General features: G+C 52.4%; 1 protein-coding gene across 1 annotated transcript in view; it reads left to right on the forward strand.

Moving 5' to 3' along the window:
- Positions 1-339: 339 nt before the first annotated feature.
- The window catches only part of C5H14orf132 (chromosome 5 C14orf132 homolog), a 46,089-nt gene continuing 24,504 nt past the window's right edge, over positions 340-21,924 (forward strand). Inside the window, exon 1 of the mRNA XM_032345185.1 lies at positions 340-604. Within this exon, the coding sequence (XP_032201076.1) occupies positions 578-604 (27 nt within the window). The 5' untranslated portion in view covers positions 340-577. The remainder of the gene's footprint in view (positions 605-21,924) is intronic.

Genomic DNA, 21,924 nt, shown 5'->3' on the forward strand with positions numbered 1-21,924 from the left:
CGAAAGTGAGGCAAGGCAAGGAAAAAAAGAACAAGCCAAGCTAGTTCTTAAACCTCCTTGCGCCCAGCTCCAGGGCCTGAGGCACACTGAACTCTGGGCACAGAGCGGGCAAGGAAAGCTGGGTCACCCTGACTCTGACCCTCAAGCAAGACACGCCAGCCCCTACGGGGCACCAGCAGCGTTGTACTTGGGGTCCAGGCCCAAGTTCTTACTCCCATCAGCTGGGCGACCCCGGCCTCAGTTTCCCCACTTGGCCCCCCACGCAGGAGAGGATGTGGGACGCGCAGGGGGTTCCGCCGGGCCCCGCCCTTGGGGTGGGGCTGGGGGCGGTCACGTGGAGGGGCTCCGGGGCCCCCGAGCCCCGCCCCGCTCCCCGCCTCTGCCGGGTCTGGGTCCGGAGCCGAGCGCGCAGAGCCCACCGAGGCCGCCACGCCGAGGCTGCTGAGGTCCGCGGGGCCGCAGGATCCGAGGTGTCTGCTCGCTGCTCCGCCCGTTCCCGGCCAGCTGTGCAGGCGGCTGGACCAGCAGCAGCAGCAGCAGCAGCGAGGACTCGAGCGCGGGCGGCAGCGGCGACACCATGGATCTGTCCTTTATGGCCGCGCAGGTAACGGGGCGCCTTCCCCGCGCTCCCTGGGCTGCAAGTTTGGGGAGGTTCGGGGCCACGGGCTCGCCCTGCCTGCACCTCTGGCCGCGCCGGGAGGCTTCGAGCCGGGCGGTGGCGCCCGCCGGGGATCTACGTCCCAGTCCTTTGTCCGGAGCCGGGCATCCCCGACCTGATTTCTCGCGTCCGAGGCACAGAGCGCGGCTCCCGGGGGGTGGGGCCCGCCGTGCGCCCTGAGAGCGCAGGGCCGAGCTCTTCCCAGACTGCTAGGGGCCTGGGCGTTGCGAGGCGACCCCTCCCTGCCGTCCCCTCTCCAGGACCCGGGCCTTTCCCTCAGGGCCGTGCAGCCCAGATCCGTGCAAACCCGGGTGGCGGGCACCCTCGCTGCTTTCCATTCCCTGTCCTCCCGAGACGCGGGAGACCTCGGGCGCCCCCCACTCAGTTTCCTCCATTAAGTGGAGACTACAGCCCCCGCAGCCTGAGGAAGGAGGTGAGACCCGCTCTGTGACCAACCAAGCGCCAGAGCGCCGCTATCCTTTTATCCTTCTTTTTCCTTTGTAGGGAGTCTGTAGGCATCAGTGCCCAACGCGACCGTAACTCTTCCCTTGACACAAAACAGGTTGCCAATGTCAGGAAAAAAACAGATGACCTCTCGTCACTTGATCCCTGCTGAAAGAGAGTCCCCTGGAGTTCTGAGCGTTGGGTCTTTATGTTTTCGTGCTCAGCTCTCCTGAGCTAGAACAAAGACAGGCAGACACCCCCTTTGCAGAGCTGCGTGGCCTCTCCCGAGACCCAGTGCCGAGGACAGTCTGGCTCCAGGGAAGACCGCATTGGGTATGGACGAGTAAATCCCAGTGCACCACGTTCGGACCTTGCCCCTTCTATGAGTTGCTTATGTTGGGAGCCCAGAGGAAGGAAGGCCACCGGGGGTCCCTCTGTCCCCTGCATAGGGAGCAGGGGCCCTGCTGCTGTTTAATTTTTCAGGGGATGGATTTGAAGAGAACACTTTCCTTTCTCACTCCCTAAAATCCCCACCCCCCACCCCAAGTGGAAGCCTCTTGAAAAAGTAATAGCAAAATCCAGGTTGTATGGACAACGAGATCCCGAACCCAGTCATGGAAGGATGCAGGATCCCCAGGATGGTTCCAGATCCCAGCTCTAGGCAACCTCTTGTTTAGTTTTCCAAAACGTGCCTTGCTCCAGTCAGCAACACTGGTCTTTGCCTAATTTTCCATCTCCTGTTTCTAAACCCTTGTTTATAAATGTTGTCATGTGGGCATCATTTTAGACAGTGGTGACTTTAGCTACAGGTTAACTGGAGTGGCCTCACCAGATTTATGTCTAGGGGAGACGGGAGTTGACACACACCTGTCTCTGCCTGCCTCCTCAGGATCCCACCAAACAGCTTGCATCCATGGTTACGAGATGAGATAAATTGATTGGGGCTAACCCTGGGGCTGGCTGGAGCATTGGAGGTTGCTATGGTAACCCGACAAAATAAACATAGGACTTTCCACCATCTGCAGGCAGAGCCCGCACAGAGATTGGGTTCTTTTTTCTGTCTCTCTTTTTTGTTTACTCTCAAGTTTTGTGTGCTCAGTGTATTCCTGCCAACAGATATTTGGGCATTGGTGACATGCTCAGTCCCGAATCAGTTGCAAGGAACAGAAACACAACGAGCCATCCTAGGAAGAAAGCCCGAGGTTTATGGAGCACCTGCTGTGTGCCCACCATTTGCACACTGTATTATAGTAAATCCGGACAAGTCTGTGACATGGGCACTGTTATTCCCTCTTTCACAGATCAGGATATGAAACTTGAATAAGATTAAATAATTTGCCAGCACGGAGCATGTCCCCGCACACCAGCAGTGGACAGTGTGACAGGGAAATATTAATGCCTCCATCTACTTGTTTGGCAAAAGTGCCGAAAAGCTCATGCCAGGCTCCGTGCTTGGGCGTATGGGGTGGGACTGGGGTGCTGGCGACAAAGTGAAGGGGGATGTATGTAGGTTTTCTTTCTGGTACTTCCAGAGGACTGGAGACGTGATGGGCCAGGCCATCCCCAGCAGGGGGAATGGATCGGGATCAGAGCCAACCAAGACGCTTGGCACATAGTAGGCCTTCGGCAAGTTTCTGTTAGGTGATTGGACGGGGGTGAGACCAGATGGATGTGTATTGTGAAAAGGCGAGAACAGGAAAACAGTGCCTTTGTTGTGTTGGATGTCCCTTCCCCCCGAACACCTGTCACCATCAGGACTTGGAGGACTCGAACTTGGACGGAGTAGAACTTCAGGCAGGTCTCCCCTGGTGGGCTCTAGGCAGAGAGGCAGGAGGAGGGAGGCCCAGAATATAGTCACAGCCTCCTTCAGGAAGGGGGAAGGTAGAAGCAGGGGACATCTGGGAGAGGGGGCTGGGCCAGGTCACAGAGGCGCCAACCATTGAGTGGGAAGTTCACGTGAATCAGTGGGCCGTGGGAGACATTGCAGGTCGTTGAGCAGGGAATGGTTTGTGATTGAAACTGGGTACTTTGGGAAGATCCCAGCCCCAGTGGAGCAGAGAGGCTGGAGGCATTAGTGGAGCCAGAAGCACCCACCTGCTTGATTAATTGAGGGAATGAAGCCAGCTCCCTGGGACTCCAAGAGCTCCTCCCCCTCCTCAGGGTTGTGGACTGTGATTCCTGCCCCTGGCTTTAAAGGGTCCAGAGGATATAAGCCGTTTCAGACAGAGTGGCCTCTCAAACGCTAAGCTTTACAAAGACATGCTTTATGGATGGAGGGAGTGGACACCAGTTCTCCCGCAACTCCGCAGCCGCAGATCTGCCCTCACTGTGTGGGTGCGTGGGGCTGTGTGAGGGGGTGTGGAAGAAGCTGTGGACCCAACCTCACCCCTGAGCCCCGGAGGTGCTCAGCCACCCTTTCCTCCACCCTGGACACACCCTCGCCCCTCTCTGCACAGTTCCTGGGTCCCCAGACCCCCTGGCACGTTGAGCACCTGTTTCTCTATGGTCAGCGGTGACCAGAAGGGCAGGGCTGTGCGGATGCCCAGGGAGCTGGGGACCAGGAGGACAGCACAGACATTGAGGACTGAGCCCCAAATCCCTGTGTCATTGGTGGGGTGGCTCTTACTCCAAAGATGGCCCTGTTCCCTCCCTCCCCATCATGGTTCCTCTGCCTTTAAATCTGGGTTGACATCAGTGACTTTCTTGACCAGGAGAAGGCAGTGTGAGTGGCATTCTGGAATCTCCGAGATTAGCTTTTAAGGAGACTGCAGCGTCCACTGATGAGTCCTAGAATGCTTGCTCTAGGGGAAATGCAGAGAGCCTAAGACCTCTGCAATGAGACGAGAGAGTGAACATTTAAGGGACCTGCTGTGTGGGCAGAAATGAAAAAGAGGGTGAGGCGTGCTCGAGGCTGTTAAGGCCAAGTTGAACGAGCACACACAGGACACACGAGCTCAGTCTTGTGTTTGTCCTGTGCCACCCCTACAGTGACTAGTCTAAACTCAGGAGTTCCCGACATTACTGCCACGAGGATCCCCTGGGAGCTTGGATGACCTGTGCCCCCACCCCACCCCCAGTGCTCCCCTCAGAGTCTCAGCTGGAATCGGACATCAGTATTTTCTGCCGTTCTCCAGAAGATTCCAGTGTGTGGTCTGGTTGGAGACTCAAAGCTGAAACCGCACTTAGGGCCGTCTCCCTCCCCTCCTCTGGATGGAACAGGTCCTTGGCTCCCTGGTCCCTTTCAGGTCACAAAAGGTCCTGTGGTCTCCAGAAGTCAACTGAGTATGGATTCAGCAACTTAAAAAGCGAGACCCAGAATGATAACGTGGAGACTTGCTCCAGAATTGAGGTTCCCCCTTCCTCCTGCCCACACCTGCCACATGTGGGAGACCCATAGTCGGGGAGGTGGCTCTGCGAGTCCCGTCATGCAGACAGGGAAGAAGGGGAGCACCAGGATGGCTCAGCCAGCAAGCGGAGGACCAGGCGTGGAGTCCAAACCCCATGGCTGTCCTGCATGTGGGTTCACCAGCTCTCAGAGCAGACCCAGTGCCAGGGTGTGGGGGTGGGGGGGGAACCCAGGGGGTGCGGGGGTGTGGGGGGAACCCAGGGCCCCGCCGTGGAGCAGCCCCAGGGGATCCTAAGTCCCTGAACACAGAGTGTTGTGCTTATGTCCATTTTTTTAAAAGATCTGTTTATTTGAGAGAGAGAGAGCATGAGCAGGGGGAGGGGCAGAAGGAGAGGGACAAGTGGACTCCCCACCTAGCGGGGACCCCAACACGGGACTCAGTGCCGGGACCCTGAAATCTTGACCTGAGCCCAAGTCAGACACTTAACTGACCGAGCCACCCAAGCACCCTGTGTTTATGTCCATTTTTATTTTTTTTAAGATTTTATTTATTTATCTAAGAGAGAGAGAAAGAGCAGGAGAGGGAGGAAGGTCAGAGGGAGAAGCAGACTCCCTGTGGAGCTGGGACCCCCGATGCGAGACTAGATCTGGGACTCTGGGATCACAACCTGAGCGAAGGCAGTGGCTTAACCAACTGAGCCACGCAGGCACCCCTGTGTCCATTTTTAAACATGTTCCTAAGGAGGACTCTATTAGTTTCCTGGGACTGCCCTTAACAAAGGGGCACAGAGTGGCTTGGCCCCAGGGGAGAATCCATTCCAGGCCTCTCTTAGCCTTAGATTTGCCTGTGGCCCTTGGTGCCCCTTGCCTGTGGCTGCATCTCTCTGATCTCTCCCTCAGCAAACCTGGCACCTACCCTGTGTGTCTCTGTGTCTCTTCTCCTCTGCTTAGAAAGACACCGGCATACTGGGTTAGGGTCCACTCTGATGACCTCCATTTAACTTGACTATACCTGCAGAGAACCTAGTTTGAAAGGAGGTCATACTCACAAGGACCAGGAGTTAGGGTTTCAGGAGCATGTTTTGGTGGGGAGACACAGTTTACCCCCATAGTAACATCTGAACACCCACAAAGAATCCAAATCTTGATTCGTGGGCTAGTGGCCACCGGTCTTCGAGAGGCAGGGGGCAGATCACTTCTCTACACCTTAGTTTCATCATCTGTGAAATGGGCACAAAATCGCCTTCCCAGTGGAACTGTTCATGTAGTCCTTCAGCTTCCCATGGGCTGGACCCAGAGCTCTAGGGAGGAGAAGGCCACGGGCCTGCTGTATGATATGTGACATGGTGTGGGTAAAGGGCCAGACGAGGTACCTAACCCACAGGTCAGGGAAGGATTCTGGAAGTTTGGTTTCAGCTGTCCGAGGGAAGCCTAGCTGTTATGTAGACAGAGAAGGAGGGAGGACATTTAGGCAGAGGGATTAGCATGCACAGGAGTTGAATGGAATAGGGCTTGAAATAGTGTCTCCTGTTCGGTGTGGAGTTTGCAAGTTAGGGCATTTGGCTGGGGGGGAGACAGGTGGGGAGGGCGTGGGAGACTAGGGCCAGATAGCAGTGGAGGACAATGGGGTGGGGTGACCCACAGGGCAGAGGGCTGGCCTAGAAGAAGGCACAGGCATCTCTAGCCCCTAACTTGTGCCCTACAGACACACAGGTCCAGGGCTGTGTTCTTGGTTCTTCCTTGGTTCTTCCAGGTTCTCAAGAAAACTGAAAATTTGGATTTTTACATGCAGTCTGGATTTTTAAATTTGGCCACTCATTAAAAATTTTTGGTAAGCCAGCCACCCATGATGTGAACTGTTTCAGTTACTTAATGCTTTTTATTTCAGCTACTTAATGGCCTAAAGCAATCATTTACTTTGCTCACGATTTTGTGGGACCAGAATTTGGAAAGGATATGGCTTGGCCATTTGTCTCTGCTCAGTGGCAGCAGGGCCTGGAGTCAAGACATCCAGCATCGTACACATGTCTGGTGACTCTGTTCAACTTGACCATTCTCACCACTTGGCCTTTCGTCTTGCCTGTTTTTCTTCAGGCAGCTGGGGTTTTCTCCCAGTGCGGTGGTCTCCTTGTGCTGCACTGCCTTCCCCCTGAACGGGCATTCCTGGGTAGAAGCTGCGAGGTTTCCTATAAATGAGGCTCGGAAGTCCCAGAATGTCAGTAACTCTGTTCATTTGGCCAAGAAAGCCCAAAGGCCAGACCCAGTTTCCGAGCAAGGGATCAGGTTCCACCTCTCAGTGTGGGGAACAGCGTGCACATCCAGGAGGGACAGAAGGAATGGATATCTTTGGGGACTGGCTGCTCCAGGGGCCAAACCCGGCAGGTGCGGGATTGGTCCTGGGGCCGCCCACGCGTGTGCCCTAGACGAGTGGGATGTGTGTAGAACTTGGCAAAACCTGTGAACTGCCAACTCCAAGAGAAAAATAAATTACTGCTAAGGAGGTAGGCCATGACATCATTAGGCTGAACTGCATCAAGTTGCGGATCCGTGGCCATTTTTATCTGACAATTTCATATAGTTCAGCCTAATTGGTGCTAGCTGGTGAAACAGTAAGTTCTTGAGTTATGGAGGGAAGGAGGGGAGGAGACGCGGGAAGGGAGATCAGCACCTGCTGGGGAGACCTGAGGGGGCTTCCTGTGTTTGAAGAGAGGGCATCTCCCCACCACAACCCCAAGACACACACACACACACACACACACACACACACACACACACACTTCTCCCCTCAGCTGAGCTTTCAGAACCTTGACCTTGCTGGTGGGAGGACACAGTCACTCCTGGAACATTGTGTTGGTAGTGGGCAGTCTTTCCGGAAGACAGCCTGTGTGGTCTAATCATAGCTGAGATGCATCAGCCACCATCCCTAATCCCCTGCCCTTTCCTCCCCCTAGACCTTGGGGAGAGCATAGTTAATTTGCATTTTTTAAATCATTTTTCATGGAGAAGGAAAAATCCACAAAGAATCCAGTAGTGCTGAAGAGGTTATTCTGTTATCTCTGGAAATGGCTGTCCCTACAGGCATGGGCTTGTGGGATGATTCCAAAAGATCTGCAAGACACCAGCAGAAATTTTCTCTCCCCAGAAGAACGCAGCACTGCCCAGAAAAATAGAATTCTAGGGAGTCTGTTAACCTCCTACTTAGAGAATGTTTTCCCCAGCCAGCAACTGCTCTCTTTTCTTAAAGCGAGATTTATCATTAAAATACAAATTGTCTATTTATCTCAAATGTTTTTAACTGTAGGGCCTGTCTTGTTATACTTCCAATTTTCATTTAAAAGATTTAAATATTTTATCTTTGTAATTAGACCTGCTTCAAGAGAGAATATAATGCTACGTTTTTGCAGGGGCATAATGAGCGGTTAAGGAAGACTCAAAATTCAGGGTACTTTTTGTAGACCAGATTTCTAGACAGCATTTTGGGAGTCAAGACACTCCATGTCACAGAGCTAAGAGAACTGGGGCATCCAGAGCTGAGTTGCAAGTCTCCAATCAAATACTTGAGTGTTTATGGAGCAGCTCCTGTGTGCTGAACTCTCCTCACTCTGCTTTTAGGAACTGAACCCCAGTTCCTTCTCTTCTGAGATGATGGAGACTCACCTCTTCACTGTCCCCTCATTCTGTCCCCTCAAGATGTCCCTGTACTTTCCCATTATAACTGCCATTTATCAAATTCTTAGGGGGGCACCAGGCGCGCCCTGTGTTGTGCAACACACAGAATCTCACTAAATCCTTTATGACAGGTCTGTGGAATAGGCAATTTTAAGATCCATTTTACAGATGAAGAAACTGAGGCTTAGGGCACACACAACTGAGATTCAAACCCAGATCTCTCTGCCATGTCGGCTTGTTTTTTTTTTTTTTTTTTTTTTGGTTTTTTTGTTTGTTTGTTTGTTTTTTAATGCAATCTCACAATCTCTGCCTTCTGCTTAGAGTCTTTAAGTCGTTCGTGTTTAGTGTGATTTCTTGATGTGGTTGGGTTTATATCTACTATCTCATTGTTGCCTGTTGGTCCCATCTGTACTTTGTTCTCTTTCCCCTCTTTTTCTGCCTTACTTTGGATAAGGAAACTTTTGTTATTCCATATGATCTCCTTTGTTGGTTTACTAGCTCTAACTGTTTTGTTATTTAGCAGTTGCTTAGGATTTCTAGTATGGACCATTAAGTTATCACAGCCGAGCTGCAATGATATTATACCACTTCACACTATTCTCCCCTCTCTGCTGTTGTGCTATTATTGTTACACATTTTGCTTCTGTGTGCTATAAGCCTCACGCCACATTATTTTTTTTGTTAAAATTCAAGGATATTTTAGAGCAATTTAAATAGTAAGAAAAAAGTCTTATATATTTTCTCATAGGATTATTTCTTCAAGTGTTCTTTATTCCTTTGTGTAGATCACAAATGTGGTATCATTTTCATTCTGCCTGAAGGACTTTAACATTTTTAGTGTGCACAAGTGCTGGCAATGAATTCTTCCAACTTTTATATGTCTGGCTGGGAAGAGTCTCTCTCTCCTTTTTTCTAACTATCATTTTTGAAAGTTAATTTTTACTCGGCATGGAACTCTAGGTCGACAGTTTGTTTTTCAGTGAAGATATTGTTCCTCCAACTTCTAGCTTGCAGTGTTTCCACTGAGAAATCTGCTGCCATTGGATTTTGGCCCTCTAAACATAATGTGTCTTTTTTCCTTTGGCTGCTTTAACAGCTTTCTCCTTATTGATTTTGGGAACTTTGCTTATAATGTGGTTTAGTGCAGTGTTTTGTTTTGTTTTGTTTGTTTTTCCCATGTTTCTTGTGCTTAGGATCTGGGAGCTTTCCCATCTGTGGGTTTGTAAGTTTAAGGTCTACAACACAGTGATTTGGTGTGTGTGTTTATCACAAAATGATTACCATATCCTTACCTCATATAGTTACAATTCTTTTTTTCTTGTAGTAAGAACTTGTTAAGATCTATTCTCTGAATAACTTTCAAATATACAGTACAGTACTTTTTAACTATAGTCACTGTCCTGTACATTATATCCCTAGAACATTTTTTATCTTGTCACTGGAAATTTGTACCTTTTGATTATCTTCACCCAATTCCTCCAGCCCCTGCCCCTGGCAACCACCCATGTGGTCTTTGTTTCTATGAATCTGGATTTTTTTAGATTCTGCATATAAATGAGATCATACAGTATTTGTTTTTCTTTCTGACTTATTTCACTTAGCATTAAGCCCTCAAGGCCCATCCATGGTGGTGCACATGGCAAGATTTCTTTTATTCTTCTGGTGAATAGTATTCTGGTGTGTGTGTGTGTGTGTGTGCATATCACATCTTTATCCATTCATCCACTGATACACACTAAGTTGTCTCAGTGTCCTGGCTGTTCTAAGTAATGCTGCAGTGAGCATAAGGGTACAGATCACTCTTCGGACAGCGATTCCATTTTCTTTGGCTATATACCCAGAACTGAAATTGCTAGATCACATGGTAGTTCTATATTTTTTAATTTTTAATTGAGTTTTTGAACCTCCACACCACTTTCCACAGTAGTTGCACCAATTTACACTCCCACCAGCAGTGCACAAGTCTTGCCTTCCATCCGTATTCTCACCAACCATAGTTTTTTTTGGTCTTCTTTCTTCTTGATGCTGGCCCCTAGGACAGGTGTGAGGTGACAGCTCATTGCAGGTTTTGTTTTGCATTTCCCTGATGATAAGTCATGTCAAGCACCTTTTCATGCACCTGTTAGATCTTCTGAACGTCTTCTTTGGAAAAACTCCAATTCGCATCCTCTGCCCACTTTCTATCTGGGTTCTTTGGGGTTTTTTTCTTGCATCACATAAGCTTTACATTATTTCTTTACATAGCTTTTTTGTTCCCACCTTTCCTCTCCTTTGGAGACTCCATTTACACATACATCCAGCTGCCTACAGGTGTCTCCCAGCTCCCTGGTGTTTATTCATTTTTGATGAGTCTCCTTTTCTGATTGTGTTTCATTTAGGGTAACTAGTATGGATGTGTCTTCAAGTTCACCAGTGTTTTTCTTGAACATTAATCTCTGTGAATCCCATGTGGTGTATTTTTTATCTCAGGCATGGTAGTTTTTATGTCTACAAGCTTGATTTGTGTCTATTGTCTTAGCATGCTCAGTGTTTCTTTAGCTTTCTGAGCTTGTGGAGTAGTTAGAACAACTGCCCCCTTAGCCCTCATTGGCTACTCTTAATTCTGCCTCGGTTCTGGCTGATTTTGATTGACTGCTTTCTCCTCATTATGAGTCATATTTGCTGCTGCTTGGTATGCCTGATAATTTTTGATTAGATGCCAAACATTGTGAATTTTACATTGTGGGATGCTCAATATCCTCTTATTCCTATAAATATTCTTGAGCTTTGTTCTGGGATGCAGTGATGTTACTTGGAAACAGTTTGATCCTTTGGGGTCTTGCTTTTAAGGTTTGTGAGGTCAGACTGGAACCATCTTTAGTCAAAGAGCCATTCTTTCCTGCTGGTGAGGCAGGCAGTTCTGAGTAATTTACACAGTGCCTGTGGATTGCAAAATTTTCAAAGTGACTGTTGGAAACAGGAACTGTTTCCAGCCTGTGTGGATGTTGGGCACTATTCCCTGTCATCCTTTTGGGTGATTCCTGCCTCCATTGCTTCCCTGACACACCTGCACCCATCAGTCCTCTCCTAGATATCTGAAGGGTCCTTCTGCAGACCCCCAGGGTTCTCTTTGTGTATAGCTCTCTCCCCTCCATGCTCTGCCTCATTGTCTCCAGCTGCACTGGTCTCCCCAGACTTTAGTCCCATATTTTCCATCAAGGAACCTACTGGTCTCTGCCAGGTTTCCCTGTCCTGTTCCACAACCTGGAAACTCTCCTCAGGTAGGCAACTGAGTCACTTGGAGGGATCACCTAGTTTGTTTCCTGTCTCTCAAAAGTCAGTACTCTTTGCTGCCTGATGTCCAATGTCTTGCAATCCATTTTCATGTATTTTGTACATTTTTATTGTTGTTTCATTTGGAAGGGTAGATCTAGTCCCTGTTACTTGGCTGGAAGCAGAATTTTCATAGGTGTTTTCAACAACTATGTTCCCACCTTCCTCCTTCCTGCATTATGGGGAAGGGGACCCAAGACCTGAGTCTGACTCTGGCCAACTGTCTCCCCCCGCCAACTCCCAGCCCTGGACCCTTGCTTGGTCTGGCACATCTCAGAATCTTCTGAATGTTATAAAATGTGGGTGGGGTACGCACTTAATCTCACAGGTGACTCTCAGATGCCAGGGTTAGGAAGCCAAACTGCACAGGCTGGGCAAGTTCCTTTCCATGCTACCTTGCCATGTGAGGTTTTTTTTTTTTCAGGTGCCCTGGGACAGGGCGTAGGGGACATCGAGAGAGCCAGTGCTGTGCCACAGGTGTCAGGTGGCTTAGTGAGCAAGGATGGGTTCCCTGAGGCCTCCCTCCACGCCCCTGCACCGTGGGGAGGCTCAGTCCCCAGAGGGATGGAAGTGAAGGGTGGAGCAGGCTGGTAGGCGGCAGCTGGGACTCCCTGTGTCCTCGCCGGACCCTGCAACCTCCCCTCATCCATCCCCTCAGCACGGAGCTGTGGGAGCTGGTTACAAATGCAGTTAACTTGGCCTCCAGCAGCTTTGCGGGGGAGGGGGAACCTCAGGGAGGTGACTAATTGCTCTCCCAGACCCCTGCACCCCCGCCTCTCCCAAGCCTGGCAGTGTTGTTGGCATGTCCTGCCTCCTCTCTGAGGTCCTGCCAGCTCTTCTTTCTCCCATGGAGATCCTGCTGCGGCCTCGCCATACATCCCAGTAACCTAGCAGGCAGGGTGGACTTGCGGGCAACATGCCACACAGAGCCCCCCCAGTGGGAGAGGGGGCGGATAGTGTGGATGAATCTTGAGCTCCTTGAGGATGGGCTCCATGCTGCACAACTACCCAGTGAGGACAATTCCACTGCACGCCCATGTCACACACGGGGAGACCGAGGCTCTGAGAGCCTCAGTTTCTGGCCCAAAGTCACCCAGGCAGGAAGGGGTAAGATGGGGCTGGGTCTGAGCCAGGGCCCAGGTGCCAGGTGGGGAGCAGCTAATGGGTTGCTGTGCCACAGCGGGCCTCCAAGGCGCCCCAAGCCCCGGACCAGCATGCTTCTTTGTCACAGCCTTCTGTTAGCCGGTCTCCCTCTCTAGAGCCTGTGTGTGCACAGGGGACCATAGCTGCAGGGAGTTGTTCCAGAGCCCAGACAGGCTGGCGCCAGAGGCTGGCCAGAGGCCCACAGAAGGCTAAAGGGGGGGGGGGGGGGGCGGAGTGCAGGGCTGCAGCAGGGGATGCTGCTCTGGAAGAGCTCCACTCCCTCCTCCTCCATCAGAACATCAGAGAATCCTGGTGTTCCCTGAGTTCGGGGTTCCTGTCTCCTTTATGCTGGGATCACCACTGCCCAGCCCAGGGCCAGATGGGGAAAATACTGAATCAGTGAATTGAGAGGGCCAGGAATCCCAAGAAGCACAAGAAAAGCTGGATAGAAAACCATGTCTTGTGTCCCCTTGCATCACTTCCTGTTGGGGTCTGGGTCACAGCTTTCTTCCCCCAAGGGGAGCCCTTGGTCCCTAACCCCGGGACCTGGCCTACCATAGGTTCTTAGTAGCCCATGGAATGGACACAGTGACCCCCTGAGTCGGGAAACTGGAGAGGGAACTCTGATTCCCATGTTTGCCTTACTCTAGGACCAGATCCCCAGGAAGACCTACTGTAATGCCAGAAACCCCTCCCAGCATGCCTTGTGAAGTGGCCTGTGCATCTGCATGGGCAGGGAACTCACCACCTGGCAAGACCATGACTTCACTGTGCAGCAGGGAGATCACTTCTTCTCTCCAAGCCTCTGCATGCTCAGGGTGCAGTGGGGTCATGGTAGTTGTGATAAGTTATGATCAAGCTCAAGATTTTGAGGCTTACCAGCAGGAATGTGGCTCCTACTAAGTGTCAGTGAATGGGAATTATTCACAACACACTTCCTCCCTTGAGTCAAAAATCATCTGCCCTTCATCCCTGGCACCGAGTCTAATCCTGCTTGCACGTGATGGGCTCTTCTGTGACTGCACTGGGGGACCACAGAGAGCACCCTGGGATGGGGGGCAGAAGGCCTGAGTCCCAGGGCTGGCTCTGCCACGAATGATTTGGAGTAAGATACTTTAACTTGTAGCTTCCGTGTCTCTGTAAAATGGGTAGCCCATTTTATACCTAGCTCGGGATGTGGGCAGGAGAATGAAATGAGATGATGGTTGTAAAAGTACCTTAGTGCACGAATCCCAGTAAGTATCACTCCATTTGGGCCATCCTCCTTTATTCTCCCTTGGTACCGTTCCTTTTTCAGACTAAGTGTAGCTATTTCTCTCCCTCAACTGTCTTCCCAAATGATTACTCTCTCTGAAGTCTTCACCAGGTCAGGCAGTGTTCTTGTAAATCCATTTTCTTAAAATATGACATGATGTCCCAGAAGAATCCATCACCTCCTCGGATCTAACCCTGATACACCCGTTAATGTGGCCATTGAGAGTCATATCTTGCCTCCCGTGATGCTGTACCTTTGACTCCTACTGATGAGAGGCATTTCTTTTCCGAGTGCTTTGTAGCCAGTTCTGCTTTCCAGAATGTGTACAATTGATCTTTTTGAACCTTAGCACAGATATGTCAAGAGCTGCGAGGCGTCTGAAATTCTACCCTGTGTGTAAGTTTGCCTGCTGTAATTTAAATGATCCTGGCAGAAGACATGAGGCTCCTGGATGAGAACTCTATGACTCAGAGCGCAGCCAGCAGTGTGAGCTTCATGTTCTCATCAGTACACCCTACTGCACGGGCCCCAGGGGGGTGATGCCGAGCTGCCCTGGGGACACTCTCTCTGCGTGCTCCCTGGGTTTGTGGGACAGCCGAGAAACCCCATGCTTAGGAAAACCTGCTCTTTTCAAGGGAGCTGCTGGCAAACCTGCCCCACCTTTGTCTCCGAGGGAGTCACCCCGGTCAGGAGACAGATGTGCCCTCAGCTGCACAGGGAACATCATCTTTGTTCGGGGCAGTTTGCTCTGCAAACATCCTTAAAAGATAGTCTGAAGCGGGGTGCTTGGGTGGCTCAGTCGGTTAGGCGTCTGACTCTTGATGTTAGCTCAGGTCATGGTCCCAGGGTTGTGGGTTCAGGCCCCATGATGGGCTCCACGCTCAGCAGGGAGTCTGCTTCAGATTCTCTCTCTTCTCTCCCTCTGCCCCTCCCCAGCTCATTCTCTTTCTCTGTAAAATAAATAAGTCTTAAAACAAACAAAAAAGACAGTCTGAGACAAAAAGCCACCGATTCCTTTGCCAAGAAGGCGCATGAGAGATGGGTGGAGAATGGTGTTCCGGCTTCTCCCGCGCACCGCCGTGCACCCTCCCTTGGCTATTCCTGAGCTGTGTCACTTCAGGCAAAGCACTAGCCTCTCTGGTCCTCTGTTTCTGCACCCTGAAGTAGAAGTGCTGTGAGGCGTCCTTAGGAATCCCCTTGTAGAAGCGTCATGCTGGCTGTGCGGGTACCCAGTGGGCCAATGAGAGGAGGCAGCGGAGCCGCCGCCACCATGATAGGAAGCTCATCTTTCCATAGCTTGATTCTCACCCCTGTTCTCCGCCATCCCTCTCTGACCTGGTGCTCGTGCTCCTGCCCCTTCTCTCCTGTCAGATGGGCCCAGTCTCCATCCTGGCCCTGAGCCTCACGGCCAGGGTGAGCGCCTAAAAGCTGGGCTCCGGAGGCTCCAAGCAGAATGCACAGAGCCTGGCTCCTGCCCAGCTTTTCCAAGTCTCCACCTCTTCATCCATGTCACAGAACCTGCCTCCTGGGGTTTAGGAACAAATGAAAGGAGGGGGTAAGCGCGTTTGGAGCATTCCCGCGTGAGACAAGTGCTCAGCAGGGCCGTGACGGGGCTGTTCCTGGGGTCTGAGCTCCCCGGAACACAGTATGAGGGTGAAAACGCACGTTCCCTACCTGCTGGGAAAGGTGGCCATGCCAGCAGCTCCCTGGAGAGAACTGATGCGGAAGAGAACCACCTCCAAGGGGGCTGCGGCGCGTGAGCTGGTTTTGCAAACCTTGCAGACCGCTCCGCGTGTGGGGCATCTGCGTGGCAGGGCCCCCATGAGTCTCCTGTGTACGGAACACAGAACTGACCCAGCTGTCGTCCCATGGGCTCGAGAAGCCGGGGTACCTCGGGCCCCTGACACCTGCTGTCTGGTCTCTGCAATGCTGCTTGCGCTCTTTGTGACCGTGGGTGACAATGTTCCCCTCCTTAGGTTCCATTTAGGGCCTCCACGTAGCATGGTGGTTGAGGGCTGGAGACCAGGAGTTGGACAGATGGGGCTCAAATCCTGAATTGGGAACTGGCTGGGGGTTTCAAACAAGGCAGTGTATCTTCCTCGGCCTCGGTGTCCTTATCTGTAAAGTGGGGATGATGACTTTTCCTGCCTTATGGAGCTGTTGTGAGCAGAGGCCAGATGTGAGCAGATGTGAGCAGAGCCCAGCCACTTAAGGGTGCCTGTTGTGATGCTGCATTTTCTGGGTCTGGGTCTCTAAAACGGGCCGACGGGAGTGGACCACGGGACCTCTTACTGCATGGGGACATGGAAAGACTCCCGGAGTCGAGGTGAGCAAACCTTGGTCCAGATGTTCCTCAGCTTCTTCCTGGTTTTGTGTGACATGGACAGGTCCTGTCCCTTCCCTGCGCACCCTCCGTAGCAGTGGCGGATCCCACCTCCTTTTCCACGTATGACGAAAGTGCTGGTCACCACACCTGGCCCGGGAGGGAGCTGGGTCGGTGGTCAGGGGGTCTCTCAGCTCTGAGCTTGTTCGTCAGCAGGGCTGCTGGTCCCAGAGAGCACTGCTCTATCGGGGGCCATCGCCAGGAGGAAGGTATGAGACTTGGAGTCCTCCTTGGGGCCAGAGCAGGTAGGAGTCTCCAAGTGGGCTGCATGCGGTCCCAGTGGCTGGAGCACCCATCATTTCATCCCAAACCAAGGCTTAGTCCTCAGGACATCCTCTGGAGCAGCTTGGGCTGATGGACCCCCATGCATCCCCCCCAGCTCATTGTACCCCTGTGGTAAGCAGAGTGGACTCTCCCCTGGGTGGACAGGAAGGAACAATGCCTTCTGCAAAAGGAAAGTCTGCTCAGCTGCCTCCTGGCAGGTGATATCTGCTGGGCGCTCCGAGGTGGAGCCCATTCTCTATACTTTCGGTCGGGAAAGTTCCGTGGTGCGAAGGGATATTCTAGGGAGGAATCTGCAGGCCTCCATGCCCGGGATCCATCGGGGAGAGGAACGTGAAGATCCCAGGGCCCCTTCTGGCTTGATTCATGTCACAGTGGTGGACAAGTGGCCTCCAGCTGCCATCGGTCCCTGGGGTCACTGTGCAGTGCCCACCATGTCCTAACCGCCCTCCCTGGGTGCAGTGGCCTTGCCGTGTGGTGGACGCGTTGCTAGATCTGAGCTCAGCCCAAGCAGGGACTCAGAAGACCGGCAGTGATGGGCATCCCTCACGTTGCCACGGTGCTTTTAGATTTGCCATAAGCCTCAGAGTCGGCTCTGATACGGGAGCGCGGGTCAGCACCTCTGCTTCCAAAACCGGAACCCCAGGTGCAGAGAGCAGAAGTGGGTAACCCTACCCCAGGCTGGATCCCAGCCCTGCCGCAGGGTGTGGCCAGGGGGCCAGAAGCAGCTCCCGGGGGGAAAGGGCAGCCCGGCAGAAGGCTGAGGAAGCAGCTGGTGAGTGGTCCGAGAAGGTTCCTGAACAGGGCAGCCCAGGGCCGCATCTGGAAAGTGCTCTGCTTGCAGGAGGGGCCATGCTTGGGACTGGGGAGGGCAATGCACCAAGAGACAGAATGGTAGCCAGATGCCAGGTCCTCTAGCTTCGGTGCCCACTGGGGGTGAACCCCTCGGCCCTGGAACGCAGAGGTGCCCAGACTGCAGCACGAGCAGACTGATGCTACCCCTCGGGCCCTCGGGCCAAGTCTCATGTTCCTTCCTTTGTCCACTTAATTCGTTGGACAGCTGTCCTCTGGGCCACTCGCCTGGGTCTGGCTCCGTGCTGGGTACCAGGTACTTGTCCCAGGTCCAAGGGCCCAGCCATCTGGTGGGAGAGCGGCAGAGCCCAGAGAACGGGTGATACTCAGGGGAGGGTGGGGCAGGCACCTCCAGCAGCCTGCTAGGGCCGGCTCTCTGGGAGGGCTTCCTCGAGGAGGTGGCGTCTCAGGCCCTGTGGTTATGCTTCTGTGCCTGCAGCTTGCTTGGAGGCTGCAGCAGCTCTGGGGTGGCCACAGGCTCTGGAGGGAACAGGCTGGCAGGTCCTGGACTCTGTAATCCTGGGCTCCAGCCAGCACCACGTTCTGTCTATTTGGGGGCTTGCAAAGCTTGACCTTGGGGCAGTGAGGTCCCTCAGGAAGGAAGAGGGGCCAGGACAGGAGTGATCTTGACCTTGGGGCAGTGAGGTCCCTCAGGAAGGAGGGGGGCCGGGACAGGAGTGATCTTGACCTTGGGGCAGTGAGGTCCCTCAGGAAGGAGGGGGGCCAGGACAGGAGTGATCTTGACCTTGGGGCAGTGAGGTCCCTCAGGAAGGAGGGGGGGCCAGGACAGGAGTGAAGCCCAGGCGCCCTCTTACCCTCTCCCCCCACCCACTGAGGCTCAGACCCCCATCCCGTGTCCCTGTCCTCATCACACCTGTAATGCCCAAGGCCCACTGGCCCCGGCATGCCCAGAGCCCAGGGGCTTCCTGCCCGCCACACTCACTCTAGACCAGGCCCAGGCTCCTGCCCGAGACCCCTTCCACGTGGGTGTTCAGTTTCTGGGTGTTGGCCCTGGGACATTTGTTCACCTGGGAGACCCGGCTTCCCGTTTGGGCCGGGAGAGCGCCCGAGGCTCAGACCGCCAACCACAGACTTGCATCTTGCAGGAGCAGGAAGGGACCTGGCATCGAAGCCCTCTTCACACAGAGCTGGCGTCGGTCCCGTGTGGGACAGTGTCGAGGGCCTGGGAATGCGCCTGGGGCAGGGCTTGCATTGGTGGTTGGAGCTGGCCTCTAGGAAAGATGTCCTCTTAGGGGCACCTGGGTGGCCCTGCAGGTTAGGCATCTGCCTTCAGCTCAGGTCCTGATCTCACAGTCCTGGGGTGGAGCCCTATGTCGGTCTCCTTGCCCCATGCGGAGTCTCCTTCTCCCTCTTGCCCTGCCTGTGCGCTCTCGCGTGCTCTCTCTCTCTCTCTCTCTCTCTCGCTATCTCTGTCGAATAAAAAAATAAAATCTTTAAAAAGAAAAGCAGAAGTCCTCTTAGACCCCTTGCTCTTCCTCTGCCTTCTTATCAGTCGTAATAACTGATCCGTCCTTCTACGACCCTAACAAGTCTCTTTGGGGGTCACAGGCAGCTCCTCTGGGTCACCTACTCCAGCTGTGGGTGGGCGTTTGGAGGACACAGCTGCCTTCAAATTCGTGCTCTGCCGTCCAGGCTCCTGTATGACTTGAACCAGTCACTTAGCAGCTCTAGACCTGCTCCGTGGCCTGTGAGATTGACAAGTGACATTAGGCTGGAAGGATTCGGTGGGGACTGGGAAGACCAAGGGCACAGGCCTGGCGCTGAGCATTGTCTAGATGGAGGGAAGGGGGGCCCAGGAAGGGGGACGGGACATCAGTCATGACGCCTGGCTCCAGCTGGCAAAGGCTCCTGACTCAGACCAGTCCCTTCTCCCAGAACCTCATCTCAAATCTGATGGTTCTTTCCCCATTTTTTTAGCTCCATTATGGGTCAAGGTTGGTGCTACATGACAGGGTGAGATTGCAGGTGTTGCTTTTGGAAGCTCGGCTATCACTCACAGTGATTGACTTGCAGGAGAATTACATGCAAGGAAGCAAGAGCCTTTAGCTATATTCCTCATTTTTTAAAAAAGATTTTATTTATTTGACAGAGAGAGATCACAAGTAGGCAGAGAGGCAGGCGGAGAGAGAGAGGGAAGCAGGCTCCCTGCTGAGCAGAGAGCCGATGCGGGCCTTGATCCCAGGACCCTGGGATCATGACCTGAGCCGAAAGCAGAAGCTTTAACCCACTGAGCCCCCCCAGGTGCCCACTATATTCCTCATTTTAACACAATCAGCATGTTGAACTGATTCTGGCCAGATCACGGGCTCTGCGGTCAAAGGGTCACTTACAGCCAGGTTGGTGGAGAAAATCCTTGGCTGACCAAATAGTTTTCTACAGCAAATATTCTAACAAATGATAACAATTCAGCTTGGTAAGTCCATAGCCTTTAGAGCCGTTGAAACAGCATTCATTATAATATCAAAGCTGGGAGCTCTTCTCCGTAAGCAGAATCCAGCTTGACCTTTGGAGGATGAGCTGCAGAATCCATTTGGCTTTAACTTAAACGGGTAACGGTGATGTAAATATTTCCTCATCTTTCCTCTTATCTGCCCAAGCGAAGGTAAGACCCCGTATCAACAGCTTCATGGTCTCTCAAATTTCAAGCAAACCTGTCTGGATTCTGGTTTCTTGTTTGCTTCTGGTGACGTGTAATTTACAGGAGATAGAGCAAGACTCTTAACCGTGCGGCCTGATGAATCTACGTATTGTGCCAAAAACTGTGGACATACCAGGCCTGGCTGCCATCGGGTGAAATTGCTACTTACAAAGTTGGCGCTTGGCTGGAGGGTCCCCCTCCTCATTGCGAAGCGTGGCTCACCGTGCCGACGCTGCTTGTGCCAACAGTAAGTTTCGTGCAAACAGTAGGGCTCGTGCAGAACTCTTGCTTTCCTTCCCGGGGGTCTGGAATGTGGGTGTGTGCCGGCCGGGGGTTCCTGTGTGGCCAGCCCCCAGTAAAAATTCTGGTGCTGTGTATCCTTAGTTGGCTGCAGTGGGGACATTTTGTCACAACTTGTTGTTGGGGAGTTGGGTGCGTCCTGCGTGACCATACCAGGAGGAGATCCTTGCAAACTGGTGCCTAGTTTCCTGTGGGCTTCCTCCTTTTTGCACATTTTCCCTTTGCTGATCTTGCTTTGCGTCCTGTGCTATGACACATGGGAGCCATGAGTCTGCCCAGGGCATCGTCGAACCTGGGGTAGGCTCGGGACCCAACCTACCAAGTGAGCGCCCCTGTGACTGCCATCTGGGTCCGGAAGTAGATCGTCTTCCCCCCAAAGACGCCCTCCTGCAGCCCACACCTGCCCCTCATCTCACTCTCCCTGCTCCCCCACCCCTGCCAGGCCTTGGGGAGCATCTTCCCCGGCCACTCCTCCGGAGGCAGCTCTGGTGGCACACAGAAGAATTGTTTTCTCCCTTTTTTTGCACACAGCTTACTCACAAATGCATCTTTTTGTCTCCTGAAAATAGCTGCTTCTGACCCAGCAGAGTTTTATCCACCGGAATGTTCCTTAATGACATCATTTCTGAGCCTCTGAGCCTGTTCCCTGACCCCCAGCACTTTCCTCTCTGTTCTACTTTAAAAAATCTTGTGAATAGTGGCTTATTATAATGATGTCTGTTATTAGAATGTTCCTGGGGGGGTTCATAGTCTACTTTCTTGCCGGAGACTTTTAATAAGCTCCGATTCCAACCCCGGATCTGAGAACATTTTTTCTCATGGATATTGTTCATCTGAACAATGTTGAATGGAGACTAACGTGGTGGGTTTTCCCGCACGGCCACACCTCGAACGTATGGTAGAGCTTGACGGCTGACTCAGGGAAACCCTTCACAGAGTCTGTTCTCTCAAGCAGAGAGCTTGGAGGGCTCAAGTCCTCCCCAGAGGGATCAAGGTCCTCTCGGGGAGTGACAGGCTTTCCATAGTTCTAGCTGAAGGAGCTACAGAAAGGGCTCGGTTTGCACCCACCATGTTGACCAGGAATAGTAGCAAAAAGTCAAAATCTGCAAATAGCGGTAATAGGGTTAAAACAATTTAATCCCTTGAAACAACAGGATTCTGAAATACCGATGGATCTTGCATTGATGCAATGAAGTATTTTTAACTCTTTTCTCCTGTGTAATTCATTTTCATGGAAACTCTCCAGAGACCCATGTATTTCCAGTGATGTGAGAATGAGGCTCCTGAAATCAACACAGAGCCGTGCAGACTCCAGAGCCCAGTTTGATGGAATGAAATACCCTGATCAGTTCCTGTTCACATTTGTTTGTGGATAAATAGGATCCATCTTTCTTACCACGTATTTTTGGTGCCAGACTCGAGGTCCCTCCAGAGTTTCCCTCCTGGAAGCCAGAGGGAGGTGGGCGGGGTTCATGCCAAAGCCTTCTGTCCTTGGCCACCTCTCCCTGCATGTAGAGGCCGTGGGTAAATACTGGGCACACAGGGGAGCCAGTGCAGCACACTGGGTTAAACTGTATGTGTACATATCTGTTATTTATAAATGACATTTGAAAGCAAGAGA

This window comes from Mustela erminea, chromosome 5 (genome assembly GCF_009829155.1).
Source record: "Mustela erminea isolate mMusErm1 chromosome 5, mMusErm1.Pri, whole genome shotgun sequence".
NCBI classification, from domain to species: Eukaryota; Metazoa; Chordata; class Mammalia; order Carnivora; family Mustelidae; genus Mustela; species Mustela erminea.